At 41.8% G+C, this 22,544-nt stretch overlaps 1 protein-coding gene and 1 long non-coding RNA gene across 2 annotated transcripts in view; one reads left to right on the top strand and one right to left on the bottom strand.

Moving 5' to 3' along the window:
* The window catches only part of abcc5 (ATP-binding cassette, sub-family C (CFTR/MRP), member 5), a gene marked incomplete at its 3' end in the record, with an annotated part of 32,335 nt that extends 15,777 nt beyond the window's left edge, over window positions 1–16,558 (top strand). Inside the window, exons 21-29 of the mRNA XM_080772516.1 lie at window positions 1,281–1,563; window positions 2,574–2,760; window positions 3,934–4,023; window positions 4,408–4,597; window positions 5,481–5,640; window positions 6,267–6,345; window positions 7,430–7,543; window positions 8,493–8,657; window positions 16,457–16,558. Coding sequence (XP_080628642.1) covers window positions 1,281–1,563; window positions 2,574–2,760; window positions 3,934–4,023; window positions 4,408–4,597; window positions 5,481–5,640; window positions 6,267–6,345; window positions 7,430–7,543; window positions 8,493–8,657; window positions 16,457–16,558 — 1,370 coding nt within the window. The remainder of the gene's footprint in view (window positions 1–1,280; window positions 1,564–2,573; window positions 2,761–3,933; window positions 4,024–4,407; window positions 4,598–5,480; window positions 5,641–6,266; window positions 6,346–7,429; window positions 7,544–8,492; window positions 8,658–16,456) is intronic.
* A 3,317-nt stretch (window positions 16,559–19,875) lies between these two features.
* The window catches only part of LOC308321465, a 134,693-nt gene continuing 132,024 nt past the window's right edge, over window positions 19,876–22,544 (bottom strand). Inside the window, exon 2 of the long non-coding RNA XR_013964617.1 lies at window positions 19,876–19,907. This is a non-coding gene — a long non-coding RNA (uncharacterized lncRNA). The remainder of the gene's footprint in view (window positions 19,908–22,544) is intronic.

Here is a 22,544-nt window from a genome sequence, read left to right as displayed (position 1 = left end):
CACCACAACACTACAACATTACACAGCCTTATACTCACCCGCTTCTCCAAGGACATGGATGAAGGTAAGGCACCACCACCACCACCACCACCACAACACTACAACATTACACAGCCTTATACTCACCCTCACCCACTTCTCCAAGGACATGGATGAAGGTAAGGCACCACCACCACACCACAACACTACAACATTACACAGCCTTATACAGTACTCACCCGCTTCTCCAAGGACATGGATGAAGGTAAGGCACCAGTGCACCACCACCACACCACAACACTACAACATTACACAGCCTTATACTCACCGCTTCTCCAAGGACATGGATGAAGGTAAGGCACCACCACCACCACACCACAACACTACAACATTACACAGCCTTATACTCACCCGCTCTTCTCCAAGGACATGGATGGAGGTACCACGACGTCACATGACACAGCAAAACTCACTTCTTTTTTTATTGAGAAGAAAGGATATAAAGGATGGAAAGAAAACTTTTTAGACAACATTTTTTTTAGACATTACAGATTTAATTAATTAATTTAATTTGAATTCCTGGGCTGGACGAAAAGATCCCACTTTTTGTGACATGGATGAAAGTACCACAACATCACATGACACAGAAAACCTAAGCCTGCTTTGAATGATTTATCGGATACTTAATTAACAGTTTGCAAGTACAGAGGTACATTTGCAATAATGCTAAAAGGATAATACAGACAGTCCTGTGTGTTCAGTTCATCAAGATACACCGGTACTAGGAGCAGTAACAGTATATTTGCAGAAAAGGCAGTGGGGGGTAAATTATAAATTTTGGCAAGCTAGAAGACTTGTTTAGGGCCTGTCTACAAATGGTCTGCAAATTGCAGACAGGTGCTCTTTTATGGCGGTTTTGAAGGAGGGTAGGGGGTCACACTTTTTAATGGCTGGTGGTTCCACATTTTGGTGCCATAATAGTATTCGTGGGGAATGAGATCAGTGGAGCTCCCTCTGGCGCAACTATAGCGATCAGAATAATTGATGTCTTGATGTTGATCATTTATGTCTGTCTAGCACACACAGATTAGCATTTGTGCTGCTCTCTCTCTCTCCTTGTTTTTAATGTTTGTGCCTCATTTAAAATGTGTCTATTGTCTAATGGAGAACCATATTTTGTACTATGGAGGTGACAACAACGTTTATTCTGATTATGTCTCTACCTCCCTCCCTCCCTCCCTCCCTGCCTGCCTGCCTGCCTGCCTGCCTGCCTGCCTGCCTGCCTGCCTGCCTGTCTGTAGTCGACAGCCGCCTGCCGTTCCAGGCCGAGATGTTCATCCAGAACGTTCTGCTGGTGTTCTTCTGCCTGGCCGTGGTGGGCTGCGTCTTCCCGTGGTTCCTGGCGGCGGCGGTGCCGCTGGCCGTGCTGTTCTCGCTGCTCCACGCCGTCTCGCGGGTCTTCGTGCGCGAGCTCAAGCGCCTCGACAACCTGACGCTGTCTCCCTTCCTGTCCCACGTCTCGTCCAGCGTGCAGGGCCTGAGCACGCTGCAGGCCTACGGGTGCACTCGCCACTACATGGACAGGTATACGCTGCAGCGTTGATTTGGTTTGACTGCAACTGTGATGAAAGAAGTTTTTACACTGAGGAAAAGTCAAAACTAAGCCATTAAAACACATTTTGTACATAAAACGTCTGGAAACGTCATAAGGAATACAACCGACTGATTCTAAAGACGTCTGTAGACGTCCTAGCGACGTCCAAACGACACGGGGCGAGATAAGAATATTCATTATTCCTATTTTTTTTTTGGCATTTCGCTTTTCGCTTGCCGTATGCTAACGCTCTGTGCAACTATTAGCTTGTCATTGACTCCCATGTTAGTGCGGCGGAAAGAATGACTCGTATCTCCTAATCCAGGGCGCTCTCCGTGGTGATGAATGGATCGATATGCTGGCGCTTCATTTCTGCTCCTCATCCGTCTCTCCCGCAAAATATGAACGCTTTTTGGAGTGTATATAAATATATTAAGATGATCGGAGATTGTGAGGTCACTTTGTCAAGTCAACTTTTTTAAGAAAGTGTTTCCGGTTCATGGCTTTCAGAGTAAAAACAGCTCTTATTTTGATGCACTTCCGGCACATCAAGGGTTAAAGCCACTAGAGACAACCTAGCATCAGTCTGATCAATATCAATGTTAACCCACTAACCGGTATGTTGAAACTATAGGATACCAGGTAAACAATGAACCTCACGTCTGTCTAAATGACATGCTATGTAAATTACATTTACCTTTGTGGTCAAGAAAAAAAACAAAAATGATAAAATATGAATTGGGTGAAAGTTGTACGAGCTCCCATCATTTGTAATTTGCTGTCTGTGTAGGGATGGTTGTGGAATAGATCTGTAGGATTCATCACAACTAACACTAGAGGGTATATGCAATCAGATAGTAGTAGTAAGGCCAGAAAGTAGTCGTTTGCCACTCAGTAGGCGTTCGCGCATAACTTCCGGGTATGGTGATCACACGCATGCCCTCTATATTGTGACCTGATGGTTTGACGTGTGCGTGCGTACTGCGTGTGTGTATCTCAGGTACCAGGAGCTGCTGGATGTGAACCAGTCGGTGTTGTACGTGTGGAGCTGTGCGGTGCGCTGGCTCGCCGTCAGGCTGGACGTGATCAGCGTGTCTCTCATCTGCATCACGGCTGTGCTGGTGCTGCTGATGCACGGCCGCGTGGCCCCGCCATACGCCGGCCTGGCCATATCCTACGCTGTGCAGGTCACTACTGTCATACACCATGTTATAATATCCTACGCTGTACAGGTCACTACTGTCATACACCGTGTTATAATATCCTACGCTGTACAGGTCACTGCTGTCATACACCATGTTATAATATCCTACACTGTACAGGTCACTACTGTCATACACCGTGTTATAATATCCTACACTGTACAGGTCACTACTGTCATACACCATGATATAATATCCTACGCTGTACAGGTCACTACTGTCATACACCATGTTATAATATCCTACACTGTACAGGTCACTACTGTCATACACCATGTTATAATATCCTACGCTGTACAGGTCACTACTGTCATACACCATGTTATAATATCCTACACTGTACAGGTCACTACTGTCATACACCATGTTATAATATCCTACACTGTACAGGTCACTACTGGCATACACCATGTTATAATATCCTACGCTGTACAGGTCACTACTGTCATACACCATGTTATAATATCCTACACTGTACAGGTCACTACTGTCATACACCATGTTATAATATCCTACGCTGTACAGGTCACTACTGTCATACACTATGTTATAATATTACATGGCTTAGTTGAATGCTTCATTCTGATTGGTCAATCGCTGAATTCAGCTGTCTGTTATTTCTGGATAATTACCGCTCCGCTCCTATAACAGACCGATGCCCAATCAAACCCTCTGAGCACCAGCTGCGTGGCTGCGCCCTGCTGATTTACTGCTGTTTCCAATCCAACATGACAGCCATGTAAACCGCACACACATTGTCATTTACAGCTAAACATTGAGCGAGAAATAGAAATAGAAATCTGAAAATGGATTCTATTTGATCAACTCACTTCCATTGCATTTGGACCTGCCCAGCTCCAGCCCTGCAGCTGGGCAGACGCAGCCAGTGCGAACTTATGGAATACTTTTTTTGTTGTGTTTTTTGGGTCAATTTATTGGCAGTCCCATTTTCAAAATCCCATTTTCTTTTCATACATACAAATACAAAATGACGGTCGTGTGAAGTGAGGGGCCGTGCTCAGCCAATCAAATCATTTCCGTGGTACACACTACACACACGGAAAGAAAAAATGCGTTGGTTATGGTAATAATTCTCGTGTGTGTGTGTGTGTGCGTGCGTGCGTGCGTGCGTGCGTGTGTGTGCGTGCGTGCGTACAGTTGACCGGACTGTTCCAGTTCACGGTGAGGCTGGCATCAGAGACAGAAGCTCGCTTCACTTCCGTAGAGAGAATACACCACTATATACAGGTACAGCACTATATACTATATACCGTGTATAGAGTTAACACTTCAACTCTATCTAATGCTTCAGCTATTCAAAAATTGCCGATCTTCAAGCTCACTCCACAATGTAACTACTTCAACCATTATAAAGATCTTGTATTCATGTCACTCAACATTGCCATTAATAGTGATTAAGTATTGTTATTAATTCCGGCATTGTCAAGTGTCTAACGAACACAATTGGCCCGTGTTCGGGGGAGGGCTGCCGGGCGGGGAGGGTGATATCAGTCATTGCACGTACTATGGGTCAGCTAGAGTGGTGCGCTTTAAAGATCATTGTGACTTTAAAGATGAATAATTGTACAGCTTTAAGAAGTGTATGTATGTAATGTATGTATGTGTTTTCAGTCGTTGTCTTTGGAGGCTCCTGCTCGCATAAAGAACCGCGCCCCGCCCTGTGACTGGCCCCAGCAGGGGGAGCTGGTGTTTGAGGACACGGAGATGCGTTACCGTGACAACCTGCCCCTGGTCCTGAAGAGACTGTCCTGTAGGATCAAGCCCAAAGAGAAGGTCGGCATCGTCGGACGCACAGGCTCAGGTATACTAGACACTACAGTGTATTTCCACTGGGCCTTTTGCCTCAAAGGCTTTCAGCTTTCAGGAAGAAACCAAAAATACACAGGGAAGACATATTTGAATACAGAAAAAGTACAAAAATACACAGGGAAGACATATTTGAATACAGAAAAAGTACAAAAATACACAGCGAGCATTGTACCTGATTTATACTTGTTTGCGACGTGCATCGGTGGGGATTCCTGGACAATTTACTACAGTGTTCTTGCATTAACGAAGCATTAAAACAAGTTTGAAAGCATGTTTAAAATCACTCAACTTGCCTATTGTGCCTAACGATGATGTCACTGGCAGGACACAGCCCTCCTATGACACAGAGCGAGTAGACAGAAATGGTGCCATCTTATAATGAGCATTAATGAGGATCAATTATATATTATATATAGTACCCAAAGACGCTTTACAAAAATATTCAACTCTATTACGAAAAACACTGAAAAGGTGTATGTCTATAGAGTGAAATCAATAAAAACAGTGGAACAGTAAAACAGGCAAGTTAGCTATAGGGAAAGCAACATTGAAGAGGTGGCGGTTTTGAAGAATGGGGGCTTAAGGCCTATTCATACTCCAGTTTTAGGTGATAAGGTGACTACAACTGCAACATGGCGTCATGCCGCGGTGGTACTGTAAGCACTTCACCGCTTACTCAAACACATCTCTCTGTTTTTTACTAACCACTGTTTCGGTGCTCACCTCATCACCTGAAACTGGAGTATAAATAGGCCTTCATGGGAATATAATGTCTGTGTCGGACAAAGTTTGCGGACAGACACCAAAAGCTGGATATAGGAGGGGCTAGCGCCCCAAATGGGTCAAGTGGTCATTGATAAACCATGTTTCTCTAGGTAAATCGTCTCTAGGCGTGGTGCTGTTTCGTCTGGTCGAGCCTTGCGGAGGTTCCATAAAGATCGACGGCATCAACATCTGTGACATCGGCCTGGCCGACCTCCGCAGCAAGCTGTCAATCATCCCGCAGGAGCCAGTCCTCTTCAGCGGAACCATCAGGTATGTAAGGTTACCAGGGGGCGTGACCTTGTGAATGCATTTTATTATTCATTTATTTTATTCTGGAGCTGTCTTTTGTTATTATTGTTTTTGCATATCACTGGTTCTTTTCCCAACCCACCGTTTCCCAAACCCATTTGTTGGTCGCGGACAAATTGTTATGGGCCTTAGTTAATGTTTCCTACATTTGTTTTTTAAATTATTATAATTTCAAAACATTTTCAAAAAACGTTCCCAACTTTTCATGAATTTAAAACAGATTCAATTTATTTTTTCACGTTTTCTTTCACGGCAAGTTCAATAGCTTGTAGATCTGCTGTTTTCACTATTTTGGGTTACGGGGAGACATAACATTTCTCTTTTGGGTCACAGACTAAAAGGTTTGGGAACCACCACTTCCAGGAGGTCCCCCACTTAAATGATTGCTACTCAGGAGCCTAATGGACCCTCAGAGAGTGTACAAATATTGTACAATCTGTACACTCAGGATTATACAGGGTTTTATTTTCTACCGATTGTGGTCCCGGATATAATGACTGAATTAGATCATTCATAGATGAATATGTTGTGTTTTGAAAGGCTAGCATTTCAAAACAAACTGGCTTGTTTGTGTGTTTGTTTTTTAGGTCAAATCTGGACCCTTCTAACCAATACCAGGAAGACAAGATCTGGGATGCGCTGGAGAGAACACACATGAAAGAGTGTGTGAGTAAAACACGCACGCACGCAATGCTCATTATACTGTTTATTATATGACGACAAACACTGCATCTGACTGTACAGCTGACCCCCTACAAGCGACCAGAACATCACACAGAACCTCATCATATCATTTCATACAGGGTATTAACGTGGTCATCGTGTAATGCTTTTTTAATCTCTTAATGTTCTGTTTATCCAGTCCTAGTCCTAGTGCTTAAGCAGCACGCTCAGAGCTGCTATCTCCACCCTGATAATTCCCTGCTGCTGGCTTCACTTCACTACACTCAGAGATCAGGAACTATGTCCTTGGACCCAAAGTCAAGCTAGATTCCTGCAAGTTCCTGAATTACAGGACGTAGGAAGTTAAAAATAAATTACACCTGTGTGAAGTGAGGGACGCTCTTATCATCGTACATCATCATGACGTAAAATATCCCTAAACCTATTTGCCATTTTATTTTACAATTTTAAAACAGTTTGAAAATTGTTCAACTAGCCAATCTACATCGACACGTTGTGAGCTTGTAGATCAGCTATTTTAACTATTTTAAAATAGTACAAAATGGCGGGGTGGTGCAAGACCAGACAAGTAGCTGTATGTCTTTTTGCTCAGACACTGATGTAAAATTGTCCATTCATTGTCAATGGGAATTTAATGTTTGTGTAGGACAAAGTTTGTGCACACACACCAAAAGCTGGATATAGGCGGAGCTAGCGCCCCTCAAGAATCACACCCGCTCTTATCATCATCATCATCCCATTCCGGCCAATCACAATTTGCGTCCTCACTTTTGTCTTCAATGTTGGCCATTCATTGTCAATGGCATTCAATGTTTGTGTTAGGACAATGTTTCAAAGCTGGACATCGGAGGGGAACCTTTTTTAACATTAAAAAAAATAAAATAACACTTGTGTGAAGTCTGACATCACGGGGGGTAGATATACAGTACAACTGGTACTTAAAAGTGGTGGAAACATGATGGGGGGGGGGGGGTAGACAGTCCTATTACCTGTCCTTATGGCCTGTTTTCTATCCTTGTGTCCTATTACCTGCCTATATGGTCTGTCTCCTATCCTTGTGTCCTAGGTGTCTCAGCTGCCTCTGAAGTTGGACTCTGAAGTGGTGGAGAATGGAGAGAACTTCTCTGTTGGAGAGAGACAGCTGCTGTGTGTGGCCAGAACTCTGCTCAGACAGTGTAAGGTAGGATGAGCTTTAGCCTGCAGCTCAGGTAGGTTATGTTTTGGTAGGTTATGGCTAAGTAAGTTATCATTAGGTAAGTCATAGGTCATGGTTAATGTCTCAAGAACAGCTGTCTGTCGGCAGGGCCATTGAGAATGTGTGTACATTGTTGTTAGAAGGAATGAAATGCGAGGAGGGCTCAAGGTGTACCAAATGGGCCGACGTCCTGTTAACAACAAACAGCAGATGGCGCTGTTTTTCCTTTTTCTTTTTGCTGATAATATGTTCCCATGTTGGTTTGGGACTAAACGTTTTTTAAGGTAAACCATGCCAATGCAACTCATTGAGTTGCAAGGAGTTGCTTTGGTGTGGTTGACCTTAAAAAATGTTTTGTCCCGACCCGACCCTTTGGTGTGGTTTGGGCTTTAGATTAGGTTATTGTAAGTCATGGTTAAGCCTCCTACACACTTTAACCCAGTCTTCTACGCTGAGCCATAAGGTTAGGGTAGACAGTTTCAGTTTAACAGGCTAGACATAACTTTACTTACAGTACATCAGGTATGGTGTAAATTAGGTGTTATTATAGGCTGTGTATTGTAACTCATCCTTGGGCAACTGGCGGCCGGGGGGCCACACCCCACCATCACGTTAATATCTGAATACTTATTGATTTCAGCTGTTACAATTCCAAACATGCAAACATGACCCGCTTTAATTACTAGTATGACTAGTATTAAAGTATAGTATAAAAAAGTTACTTTTCAGGATTCCAATTAAAAAATAGCAAAACATAATTCAGGATTTCAATTCAAATATAGCAAAAAATTGCTGATGTGCAAGATTGTAGATCGGCTCTCTTTTGCTAAGAGAGTAATATGCGGTGGCCCTCTGGAGTGAGTGTGGAAATCTATAGTGGCCCTCTCCATCGTCAAAGCTATACCCACCTCTGTTGTAAATGTTCCTCCAAAAGGTTCTGATTGTTGACGAGGCCACGGCAGCGATGGACGCCGAGACGGACGCTCTGATTCAGGAGACAATAAGGACGTCTTTCGAGGACGTCACCACTCTGACCATCGCCCACCGCCTCCACACCGTGCTCAACTCAGACAGGATCATCGTCCTCAGCCAGGGACAGGTCAGGGTGCTGTGCATTCAATGTCACACTAGTTCAATAACCTTTTTTGAAAAGGTTAACAACACACAATGTGTGTGGTGTTCTGTGTGGAGTTTGCATGTTCTCCCCGTGTCCCCTAGGGTACGTACCCTCACAAAAACATGCAGTAATCCTGGTCTCTAAACTGCCTCCCCCTGGCCAGCCGGGGCGCCTGATGGAGGGGAAAGGAACTGGTTGGAATAACGTGTTCCTTCCACGCGCTACGTCCAACCAGGGAAACTCCCCCCTGTCAGGTGTAAAGGAGCAACTTGGACACTCAAGCATGAAGGAAGCATGAGTTAAGTCCGTTGCTCTCCCCAGGTTGGCGGAGGGTGTGTAGAGCCCAGGATCACAGTAGATGATTGGCACAGGGGTGAAAAATGGGTTACAAAATCGTGGGATAAAAATGTAGTTAAAAAAACAAAAACAACACACAATGTTGTTAACATTGTGATCCATTGTACTCAATTTTTTTTTTTTTAATACTGTTTTTATTAGGCATTTTTGTTCGACAATTTCAGATTAGACAGTTTTAAGTAATTCAGTTAAAATAAAAATGAAAAAAATAACAGGCAATGTAAATGTTCCACATACAGTATAATAAAAAGACATAAGTGTGATAATCATGAAAAAACAAAAAACAGTTAAACAATGACAAGTGTGAACAGACAAACAAAACAGACAACAGGACAGACACTCTTGCTCTCAAACTTCCAACATTGAATTAAGTAAATTAGACATTCTTTTTTTTAAATAATAAAAAATAAAATAAAGAAAAAACACTCAGTTCCTTTTCCTTCAGTTCCTTTTCTTTCTTTCCAATTTTCTATTGTGCTATCTATTGTGTAGGAGGGGTTAGCGTGCACCTATTAAAATATTCGATGAAGGGTTGCCATGTCTGGTAGAACCTATCTTCACTCCCTCTCAATTCAAACTTAATCTTTTCCAATTGTAAGTAATGCATAACATCTTTCATCAGTGAAGTGTGAGTTGGAACGTGTGCTTGTTTCCAATTCAACAGTATCAGTCTGCGAGCCAGTAGAGTCACATATTTTACCATGTTATATTGGAAAGTAGACAATTTGACCCCGGGCCCTGTGACTCCCATAATTGCTGTCAGTGGATCCGGGTCAAAAGGTCTTTCAACAATGTCTGACAGTGATTTAAATATACTTTGCCAATAAGATCTTAGTTTTGTGCAATGCCAGAACATATGAGCTAGAGTGGCCGGCGATTGGCCACATCTGTCGCAGGCTGGATTCACATTTGGATACATTCTGTTGAGTTTTTCCTTTGACAAATGTAATCTGTGTAATATTTTAAACTGTATAAGACCGTGCCTGGCGCATACTGAAGAAGAGTGCACAAACTTTTGAGATGTAGACCATTGCTCGTCAGTGATAGATATTCCTAAGTCGTTTTCCCAAGCAGTTTTTAAATGCTCCAAGGAGGCATTATTATCCAAACATGAGAGAGAGTTATAAATAATAGAAACACCTCCTTTGAGCAGTGGGTCAGGTAGAAATATAGATTCCATTGATGAGTTGGGAGGTATGTTTGGAAATGAATCAGTGTGTTGTGTTAAAAAATGTCGTATCTGTAGAAATCTAAAGAAATGTGATTGGGGTAAATTGAATTTGCGTCGTATTTGTTCAAAGGTCGGAAATAACCCATCAATATAAAGATCTTTGAAGGAGTGAATACCATTTCTATGCCATACTTTAAATAACGAGTCAGAGAGGGACGGTAAAAAAGCATGGTTAGCGACCAGTGGTGCGCGCACAGAGCCCGGGTGCCAACCGAAATGCCTTCGTATTGAGAGCCAAATTTTGAGAGAATGCGAGACTATGGAGTTCTTTGGCAACTTAGTATATCTTGAGGCCACTGGGGAAAAGATTAAAGCTGACAACGATGTTGGGGGACAACATTGACCTTCAATAAATGCCCATGTAGGCAATTGATCTTGGAGCCAAAATGAGAGTGCACGTAAATTACACGCCCAGTAATAGAGTTTGAAGTTAGGTAATGCCATTCCGCCATCTGATTTAGGCCTCTGCAAAAAATCCTTCTTTATTCGAGGGTGTTTCTTATCCCAAATGAACTTGGAGATAATTTTATCCAGATTCTTAAAAAAAGTGTTGTTAACAAAAATTGGAATACATTGGAATAGAAACAGATATTTAGGGAGGACATTCATTTTAATTATATTAATTCGGCCGGCAAGTGAGATAGGAAGGTTCGACCATTTCGTTAAGTCTTGTTCAGTACGTTCAAAAAGTTTTGTATGGTTTTGCTTGAGCAAGTCATTAAGTGCTTTGGTTACTATGATTCCTAAATATCGAAAGCTGGTTGTAACATTAAATGGGTGGGAGCCAAAAGTTTGATTGCCTTGTGTATTGATAGGAAATAAAACGCTTTTGGAAACGTTGACTTTATACCCCGAAACCCTGCCAAAACTCTCCAAGGTGGACATGATACTAGGAATTGATGTGGACGGTTTGGATATGTATAATAATAAATCGTCAGCGTAAAGTGAAACTTTATGCTCTCTATCTCCTCTGAAGATACCAGTGTAGGTGTCTGAAGCACGCAACGCAATTGCAAGCGGCTCAATAGATAAGGCAAAGAGCAGTGGTGAGAGAGGGCAGCCTTGTCTGGTCGAGCGATTCAAAGGGAAGTTTTCAGACCTGTATCCGTTTGTTTGTACAGAAGCTAATGGAGAAGCATAAAGTAGTTTAACCCAGGAAGTGAAGGTTGGACCAAACCCAAATTTTGACAGGGTCGAGAGGAGGAAGTCCCACTCTACCCTATCAAAGGCCTTCTCGGCGTCAAGAGATAACAGTATTTCCGTATCTTGGGGGGTGCTACTGGGAGAATATATAATGTTGAATAGGCGTCTAAGATTAAAAAATAGATGTCTATCTTTTATAAACCCCGTTTGATCAGTATGTATCACAGTTGGGAGCACTTTTTCCAAGCGTGTAGCCACAACTTTTGCTAAAATTTTAGCATCAACATTCAAAAGACTCAGAGGCCTGTATGAACCTGGATTAAGCGGGTCTTTATCCTTTTTAAGTAGAACAGAGATGCTAGCTTGGTAGAAAGTTGGTGGGAGGTGGCCGGCGTTGAGAGATTCATTAAACACTTTAAGTAAAAGGGGAGATATGAGTTCAGTAAATGTCTTGTAAAATTCAGAGGTATAGCCATCGGGTCCTGGGGCTTTTGAGCACTGCATTTGTGAGATTGCCTGATGTATTTCATCTAAAGTAATAGCTCTTTCAAGTTGAACCTTATGTTGTTGACTAATGGAAGGTATGTTTAAATTTTCTGAAAAAGTATCAATCAAATTAGAATCTCCTAGTGATTCCGAAGTATACAAATCTGAATAAAAGCGTTTAAATACATCATTAATTTCCTGCTGATTAATAGTAGTTTGACCAGTGTTTGTATGGATCTCTGTAATTAATCTAGAAGCAGCTGATTCCCTAATTTGAAGTGCAAGTATTTTGCCCGCCTTATCCCCATGTTCATAAAACCTATGGCGTGACCGTGTCATCAAATTAGTTGTCTCATTTGTGGATAGGAGATTGAATTCGGCTTGAGTCGAGACCCTTTCTCTGTATAATTCAGGAGAAGGAGATTCTGCATACTGTAGGTCTACTTCAAGTAATCGATCAGTCAGAGCTTTGCCTTGTTCCTTACGTAGACGGGAGATTAAAGCCTGTCGTGAAATAAGCTGCCCCCGTATATACGCTTTAAGTGCTTCCCATAGTGTACTTCTTGATACATCGGGTGTGTCGTTTGTAGAGAGATAGAACTGTATTTGGGTTTTAATATCATCCACACACCCTTGCCTAGTTATTAGTGTGTTATCAAATCTCCAAGTCCTGGCCATATGTCTGTTCTGAAATGCTAGTTTGAGGACTAGGGGACTATGATCGGATATTACAATTGCTTCATACTCACAGTGTCTTATTGAGGGAAGAAGTTTTGAATCTATAAGGAAGTAATCTAATCTTGTGAAAGTGTGATGTACAGAAGAAAAAAACGAATATTTACGTTGAGCTGGATTTAAGAATCTCCATGGATCTGATAATTTAAATGTGTCCATGAATGTATTCACTATTTTAGCTGATTTAGTCAGAGTATAGGGTCTATGTGAAGATCTATCAAGCGTAGGATGAAGAATAAAATTCAGATCTCCACCTAAGATCAATTGGTGAGTGTCAAGGTCAGGCAAAGTAGCCAAAAAAGAAGATATGAATCGTTCATCGTCATGATTAGGGGCGTAGATATTAGCCAGAACAATAGGACAATTATAAAGCTTTCCAGTAACTATAATATATCTGCCGTGTAGGTCTTGGATAGTTTTATTTAGTATAAAAGGAATGTTCTTGTTTATAAGTATTGCTGTGCCCCTGGATTTGAAATTGAAATGGGAGTGAAATATTTGGCCTACCCAATTTCTTCGTAGGCGGTTATGATCCTGATTCCGTAAGTGAGTCTCCTGTAAAAAAGCAATTTCTGTCCCCAGCTTCTTTAAATGAGCCAATACATTGCCACGTTTCACCGCTCCATTCAGACCTCTACAGTTCCAAGTAGTGTATTGAACCAAGCTTTCCCCTCTTACAATATTAGAATTTGGAATAGAATTAGCCATTGTATAAATCAGGAATTAATATAAAAAAAGGACTGAGTGTAAATGCCGACATCAATCTGAATTCGGAATAGAAGTGCAAGAGAACAAAAACAAAAACAGAGAAACACAAAAACACATTAAAACAACAAACGGGAGAAACCCCAAAACCCTCCATGCCTGCTCTCAAATAGCAGTCACAGAAGAAAAAGCCTAAGCTAACCAGCTTTCTATGTCTAAGACACAAGCAGCTATAGTGAAAATAGAGAAACAAAAAAAACTACAATGGGAAGACCTTAGCTAACCGTCCATTGTTATGTATTAAATAAAATGAAAAGATACAATCTTATTTTGAACCAAAACAACCAGATGATCATTACTCTCACTCACATACACACACACACACACACACACACACACACACACACACACACACACACATCCCCGCATAAACATATCCCTGCACTTATATACATGTATTAATATATAAATACAATTTAACGTTCAAATAAAGAGGGGTATACAAACAAAGACAGACACAAAAAACACACAATCCACATTCAAACAGACAGACACAAACCACAGTCAGTGCAACTTAGTTCACAAAAACCAAGGAAAAACAAACCAATTTGTATATATATATGCATACACACATACGCATGAACACATACTTTCACAAGAAAATAAATGAAAAAATGAAAAATCCCTCATCCTAATTATAAAGTAACAACTTTTCCCACTTTTGTTTGCTCAAAAGTATTTTTTAGCAAATGATATCTTTTAAAACCATAATGTTGGCAATAAAATGGATCTAAAGAGGAATGTAAAGAACTCAAGGCAACCTCCTCATATCCAAAACGGCAGAAGTGGAGGCGAATCTCACTCATATAACCATAGTTACGTTCGTAACTTAACGTCTCTCCCTCCCCTCCCTCACTACATTACAAACGACGTCCTTTTTGTCCCTCGAGGCGCACCGTAGGTTGCTAGCGTCATAGTACACAAAATGGCGGCCTCCATGGAGGCTACATGACAACAACAGCAATAGCAAGGATGCTAGCACTTGTACTAAACAAGATAACAAATGCACCGCAGGTCGCGAACGCAGTGCTACAGTGGACAAAAATAAATAAAACAGAAATGGCGGCCTCCATGGTGACTCCATAATAGCATCATTAGCAAAGCTGCTATATACTGACACTAGTAATGTAAACTATAACCCCGTCTTTTAGACTGATAATACGAATGATCAAATACAATAACCATAAAAAAATAAAATAAAAAATAAATTCAATAGATAAACAAAGTAGAATTATTACGGTGTTTATGTGCATTCCAAGCATTAAAGGGATAAAGTTAGTCTTAGTAGTAGCTTTCGCCAGATCCCTTTCACACAAACATTACCTTCTTTTTAAAGTTGAGCGTGAATTTGTCATCGTTGTATCCATGTAGTAATGATAGTGGAGGGTGTGCAGACAGAGTAATGACCACGGGGAGAAAGCAAGTCTGTGATCATTGTTCAGGGTGTATGTCCCGGCCAGCTAGTCTTCTGCAGGCTCCCCATCGGCTGTAACAGTCGGTGCTGCCGCGGATGCTATTTTCTTTTGATAGAATTCTTCGGCTGCTTCAGGAGAGTTGAGAGAGTACCGGATCCCGTCCAATGTTATTGTGAATCTGGCCGGGTGATATAGACTGTAATCGAGGCCCGGGAGACGGCGTTTAGCTTCGCGCAACTTGGTCTTAATCGGGCCATACGTTGCGCGAAGTTTTGTAATCACTTGGGGCACGTCTGGATGAATAAACACTGGAGAGCCGTTGTAGCGTAGGCTGCCTTGTCTTCTGGACAGCTGCAGGATCTTTTCCTTGTCAGAGAAATAGTGTAGACGTAGTATCATGATGCGAGGTCTGTCCTTCTTATCATTTGACTTTGCCCCTAGTCTGTGACAGCGGTCAACAACGATGGGGTTCTGGAAGTTCTCAGCACCGAGCACCGTAGGGAAGAAGTTGGCTGCGAACCCAACCGGGTCACCTGCTTCAGAATTTTCAGCTATGTTGAATAAAATTAGGTTCTGTCTACGGCTTCTGCATTCTAAATCTAAACATTTCTCCTGTAAGACTTTGTTCTCCTTTGCCATCGAGCCCAGTGAATGTTCCAGTACAGCAACACGGTCCATAGTATCACTCAGAGATCTCCCCATGTCTGACTGCTCCGAAGCTAACTCTGTGTGCTTGGAAGACAGCGAGGTGAGGTCTTGTGCTATTTCCGAGCGAATGGAGGCATATTCTGCTTTTGCCTCTTCACGGAGTGCTGTGATATCGTTTTTGATTTCTTGCCGTATGGTTGCTATTTCAGTTTTTATCTCACGGAGCCCTGCCTCCCGAGACGATTGCAGCTCCGCTCTCAGCATGGCGAGGGAGAGAGGTTGCTTGTCGGGGTCCATTGCGCCGGGAGGGTTTGTCTCGGTTGTAGTTTTAGGAAGCTGCGATTTAGTTGACCTCAGTTCCATATACTTATTTGTACTTTAACTAGTTGCACGTGTAGTTTGACATAAAAGTGGCAGTTTTGGTCAAATCAAACTTGAATAAATGATAAAACTTAGACGGAGCACTTAATCATGCGACTACTCCATCTGGGCGGAAGCGGAAGTCCCCCCATTGTACTCAATTAATCAGTAATACATAATATTACATACAGTATAATACATATTGGAATAAAACTTGTGTTGCAGGAGTTAAAACAAACAAGTGGCATTGGGTTCAGGGGTGGAGTGACTGGTAGAGCAGCTGGAAGTTCGATCCCGGGCTCCCCCGGACCCAGAGTTAGTGTCGAAGCCATTGGTGTATGAATGGGTGAAAGTAATCTATGTAAAGTGCCTTGGATAAAGGCACTATATGAATGCCCCATTTACACGCACGCGCACACACATGCACGCACACACACACACACGCACACACACACACACACACACACACACACACACACGCACACACACACACACACACACACACACACACACATACATATGCACGCGTGCACAGAGATTTGCTGAATGTATAGTAGGATGTAGATGTCGTTATAGAGAACACCAAATTGCATAAAGGTAATTTAAAATGTGTGTCCTGTCTCCTTATCTGATTGGCTCAGGTGGTGGAGTTTGACGAGCCCGCTAAGCTGTTGGCCAATGAGAACTCCAGACTGTGTGCCATGATGGCTGCTGTGGAGAACAAGATATCTGTCAGAGGATGAGGAGGAGGAGGAGGAGGAGGAGGAGGAGAAGATATCTGTCAGAGGAGGAGGAGGAGAACAAGATATCTGTCAGAGGAGGAGGAGGAGAACAAGATATCTGTCAGAGGAGGAGGAGGAGAACAAGATATCTGTCAGAGGATGAGGAGGAGGAGGAGGAGGAGGAGGAGAACAAGATATCTGTCAGAGGATGAGGAGGAGGAGGAGAACAAGATATCTGTCAGAGGATGAGGAGGAGGAGGAGGAGAACAAGATATCTGTCAGAGGATGAGGAGGAGGAGGAGGAGAACAAGATATCTGTCAGAGGATGAGGAGGAGGAGGAGGAGGAGGAGAACAAGATATCTGTCAGAGGATGAGGTCCTGGAGGAGGAGAACAAGATATCTGTCAGAGGATGAGGAGGAGGAGGAGGAGGAGAACAAGATATCTGTCAGAGGATGAGGAGGAGGAAGAGGAGAACAAGATATCTGTCAGAGGATGAGGAGGAGGAGGAGGAGGAGGAGAACAAGATATCTGTCAGAGGAGGAGAGGAGGAGAACAAGATATCTGTCAGAGGAGGAGGAGGAGGAGAACAAGATATCTGTCAGAGGATGAGGAGGAGGAGGAGGAGGAGGAGAACAAGATATCTGTCAGAGGAGGAGGAGGAGGAGAACAAGATATCTGTCGGAGGAGGAGGAGGAGGAGAACAAGATATCTGTCAGAGGATGAGGAGGAGGAGGAGAACAAGATATCTGTCAGAGGATGAGGAGGAGGAGGAGGAGGAGGAGGAGGAGAACAAGATATCTGTCAGAGGATGAGGAGGAGGAGGAGGAGAACAAGATATCTGTCAGAGGATGAGGAGGAGGAGGAGGAGGAGAACAAGATATCTGTCAGAGGATGAGGAGGAGGAGGAGAACAAGATATCTGTCAGAGGAGGAGAGGAGAGGAAGCAGTGAGGATGGAGTGTCCAGTATGAACGAGGCGATGACAGACAGTGGAACCCGAAGCCTTCAGACACCAGAGCTGTGATGTGAAGACATCCACACACGTCAGTATTCAGTTTCATTTATCATAATTACCATATATCCTAATCCACATCACTTTATACTTAGAGCATATTATGCACTGTATGCACTGTACATTATGTAAGCTGTAAGGGATAATATCTGGCTAGGTGGTCATTGCCGATAGGGAGTTTAATCACCCTGAAGGTGAATTATATCCCGACAATGACCACCTAGCCAGATATTATACCGCTTATTACATGGCTACCTAACCTAAATTAATAAATTGACCCAAAACAAACACAAACAACAAAAAAAGTATTCCATAAGTTCACGCTGGCTGTGTCTACCCAGCTGCAGAGCTGGAGCACTGTCAGAAAACAAGGAAGTGAGTTGATCAAATAGAATCCATTTTCGGGTACTGCTTTGTCTTATTTCTCACCAATCAGAATCAATCATTCAACCATTCTCAATAATGACCACTCTGTTCATTATACTGCTTATTACACGGCACTTAAGTACAAAAATCAATAACTTGACACAAAGTGTAACAACAAAAAATATTTTGTGGATTTCAAAATATCTCATTGCTTCAGCTAAAGAAAGTGGTTGACCATTCAGAATTGAGCATTCATAAAAGGAAATAGAAAATAAACTATCTGCCTAAACCTAGTCTATATATATATATACACACAATATAAACTTAGTCTACATACTGTATAAACCTAGTCTATACAGTATAAACCTATACAGCATAAACATAGGCTGTATAAAGTAAACCTAGTATGCAAACACAGTCAATAAAAACCTATTCTACAAACCTAATCTGTATGTACGTCTGGTCTTCATGTTAATCTACCGTAGTCTATACAGGATATAAACCTAGTATTGTATCAACCTTAGTACTGTATGTATATAAACCTTTGTACTGTATATTTTCGTTGCTGTCGGGAGGAAACCACCTAACTCCATTTTTGAGATTCTTTATCATTATTATTTTTGCATAAATCAGTCCTATTGAACACCCTTCACGTCCAATGAAAAGTAGTAAAAAGTGCTTCGGTCAAAACCTCTTAACTCCATTGGACCCTCGGCTCACACTGTCTGTAGTGCTAACTCCACCACCTCTCCCCCTCTCATGCAAGTAATTGACAATTAATAAAGTCACAAAACTTTAGGCGGTATTGCTTTGTTTTAAAAATATATGGTTTTCTTAATTTCCTGAAAAGAAAATATTTTTTCCTAAAAAAATGAACATTTTGGAGTCAGGTGGTTTCTTCCCGACAGCAGAGATATATAAACCTAATCTGTAGATAAATCCAGTATAGTCTGTTTATTATATTCCATAAAGCTGGTCTTACCATATAACCCTATAGTGCAGTATAACCTGGTCCACTCGTGACTCGTGACAGTTTCTAAATATACAAAAACTGTAAAATGAAACAAAAAAAAAAAACTAACATTTCAGTGAAAATATGTCTTGACCGGCCAAAGTATATTTTTACGGTCCAAAATATATTTTCATGTGAAATATGTGTAATATATTTTTGTCTGTGTGGTGTTTTTCCATAAAGGAGACAGAGCCTCCTTTTTATAAAAGGATTGTTTTTTAAAGTGATATATGAATCCAGTCGAAATCGGATGGTAATTTTTTTTGTCCCTCCCTAGTGACTGCTGTTTGTCCCTACCTTATCTCTCGTTGACATACACCGAATTACGTTTTTTAACTTTTATTTATATTTTTTGCAATATTTTGTTTCATTTATGAATTGCTAATCCTAGCACGAATGTTATCTTATTTTGATTAAGATTATTATTACTGAAGGTATTTTGCTGTAGTGTTCAAATAATTTAACTTTTTCACGTGTTAATGATGTTTATGTAATGATAACCCTGAACCATAGGGCTGCAGCTATGAACTATTTTCTTAGTGATTCTTCTGTCGATTACTTTTACGATTAATTTAATTGTCGAGTAGTGCGTTTTCTTATGGCAAAGAAAATGTAAATATCAAATAATCAATGGACCACATGAGCATTATCTCATCTTAATCACACAGCTGTGTTGTATGTCGTGCAAAACTTCACTATACAACTTCTTTGGAAGCTTTTCACCTCGGTAGAATGACACGCCCAAAGTTGGAACCCACACTTGTCAGATAGAAACACAACGCCGATCCACAAGCTCACAATTTGAGCTTGTAGATCTGCTATTTTCATGATATCTGTGAAATAGAGTCAAACAAAATGGAATGGCTCTGGTGCTTGCCAGGGTGTGGAGTACTCAGTTCAAATATGATTCTTTTGGGTGGTCCCAGTTCAAAAATATGATTTTTCCCCCCCAGAGTGGTTAAAATGTGTGTAAAAACACCTTAAACCATGCACACCATATTTGTAAAACAAAAACAGGATACATGACATGAATATACAGTAGCAGTAGCCTACATAGTGTCAAAGAAATAAGAAAAATAAAAACAAACCCACCCACCCAGGACCAAGAACAGCTGCTTCATTCTAAATGACAGTTGTGACATGTGACGTCCCATGACACACGTGCGCTTCCTGTGTGTCACTAAACTGTTGATAGAACAGTTCCATCAGTGAATCTAGTCTATATGTCAGGTCTCGTGTTTCTACTGTGTAGCAACATAACATGAACATACATGCATTTCTGTTGAGTTTCAAGTTGTAAATCATTGCTGTGCTGTCGGGGCAGAAACCTCCTATCTCCACGTTCTGACTTTTAAACTTAAGCTGTAAATGAATGCCATGTCACAGTACAGTAACATTTGGACATATGAGGTTTCCACCTGACAGACAAAATATAAGGCAAATAGTGGAGTTAACATGGAACAGGTACAGAGTCCAACATTACCACTTGAGTAGGCCTAATGCTGTTTTGTCGACACTATACTTGAACCGGTAACTAGCCATCATTTGCTAATCCTATACTGTAAATATTTTAGCAGGCTGGTAAAATAGTCAAAGTGTATTTAGAGTAGACGGACCAGAATAAGAATCTCAAAGTCAAGACCGATTTATGCTTATAGCTGTACGCCGGTGTCACACATTGAACATACAAAATCACAGTATGTAGCATCCACAACGATATTGGATGTTTTGCAGTGCGTGACACCGCTGTTTGGCGATGGAAGATTAGTCTTCTTCAGTCTCCGGCCAAGTTTCTGTAATGAAAACACGTTACCTCCTAACAGGCCTGTCTGTTAGCATGTTTGTCTGTCTGTCAGCCTGTCTGCCTGCCTGTCAGTAATTTGTAGTATTTTTTATAACAGCCTTAGCATGAGGTCCTAACTTCCAGGGGAGGGAGGCAATACTGCTTTGAAACAATGTTAATAAAAAATATTTTAAGATTACAGTTGAATCTGTCTCTCTCTCTCTCTCTCTCTGTGTGTGTCTGTCTGTCTGTCTGTCTGTCTGTCTGTCTGTGTGTGTGTGTGTGTGTGTGTGTGTGTGTGTGTGTGTGTGTGTGCGCGTGCGTGTGCGTGTGCGCGTAAATATTCCTAAAAAAAGGGGAAAGCTGGGAACTTTAGTGATCATTAGACCATTGCACCATCAGTCAGACACACAGTGAACATCTCCTGGTAATTGTGTGTGTTAGCCCTCAGTTAGCAAAAACACTCCAGCATTAAGCTATAGGAGAACAGGGATTTGAACATGTAGAGGTGTATTAACTGAAGGCTAGCAGTGGATCACAGCCTCAGCCTGATGACCTCAAAAGTCTCATATCTGCCTGAGAGTGTCTGACTGATGGTCTAATCATCAGGCTTTCAGTACAGACATTCCATGTTCAAGTCCTGTTCCTCCTACAGCTCAGCTCAATGCTGCAGTAATTTGAACTTTTCAAGGCTTGAATAAAAAGAAAAACTCAAAAGCACCAGGAGACATCTGCTGTCCCTGTCCAAACAGGGATGTGGATGACACACCTATACCTACCTTATGTGATGTCACTGAGAATCCTCGGACGACCTACCTTATGTCACTGAGCATCCTCACCCAAGGACGACCCCACCCCAATGGAGGACCCATATGTATTGAAGTCTTAGTGCTTTTGGTTTCATCCTCGTAGCAGTTTTTGTATTGACTTTGTTTGAAATGTACCCATTCTATACTGTGAAATGTGATTACAAATTTCAAGCAATCAATCAATCAATCAATCCACCTCAGACAACATTATGAAAATCATATAAACATAATTGTCTGGGTAAAAATCACCCGGGTTTAGTGTTCTAGCCGGGTTGAAGTTAGCCCTGGTCCAGTGTGTCAGCGAGTTGTGAGAGACTTGCTGCCGGTACTGGACGGTAGGGTTAGGTTAAGTGTCATTCAATTCTCTTATTTGAGCATTTAATATCATATTATAGCAATAAATGCAGTTTATAGTATAGGCTCTATGGGGGTCCGTGGCCTAATCACCCGTACATAACTGGGGGTCATGGAAGTGATAATAATCTAAGGCTAAAGGAGATTATAACCCTAACCATTATCAAAAGTAATGTTGATTTTAAAGTTGTGATATTTTGGCAATTGACCAATACTGACACCTGCTGGCAAGACTGCTACATAACTGGACCGAAGAGAGTGGCGCACGCTTTGATCACGATTCTCGAGTCGCCGCAAAGCGTGGCGCTAGTATGGGCTATAGTTCCACACATTGGAACTATCCCATTGAGATTGAATAGGCACTGAATCCGCATTTTATTGTTACAATGGAAGTCAAGTAGTCAACGCTAGTGTCGTCACTCTCATGCTAGATCACGTTGAACTGACACTATTAAACCTCGCGTCACCAAACCATGCAGGCTTCGCCCCTCGGTGGAAACATCTGGGCTGGAGTACAAATTATTTCGCAAATTAATTCCCACTTGCACTTTTCTCTTCGCAGTTGAGCATGCCTGGGACCGAGGCTATCCCATTTGCGTGTGCAAATTAAACGTAGCTTGACACTCCACAGCTGGGTGCTATTGGCTTTTGTCCGTGTCTGCTCAAACTG

Source organism: Protomyctophum bolini, assembly GCF_963924005.1.
Source record: "Protomyctophum bolini genome assembly, chromosome: 9".
In the NCBI taxonomy this organism is placed as follows: Eukaryota; Metazoa; Chordata; class Actinopteri; order Myctophiformes; family Myctophidae; genus Protomyctophum; species Protomyctophum bolini.
Note: the sequence above shows the minus strand (reverse complement) of the source record. Positions and strands in the feature narration are given on the sequence as shown.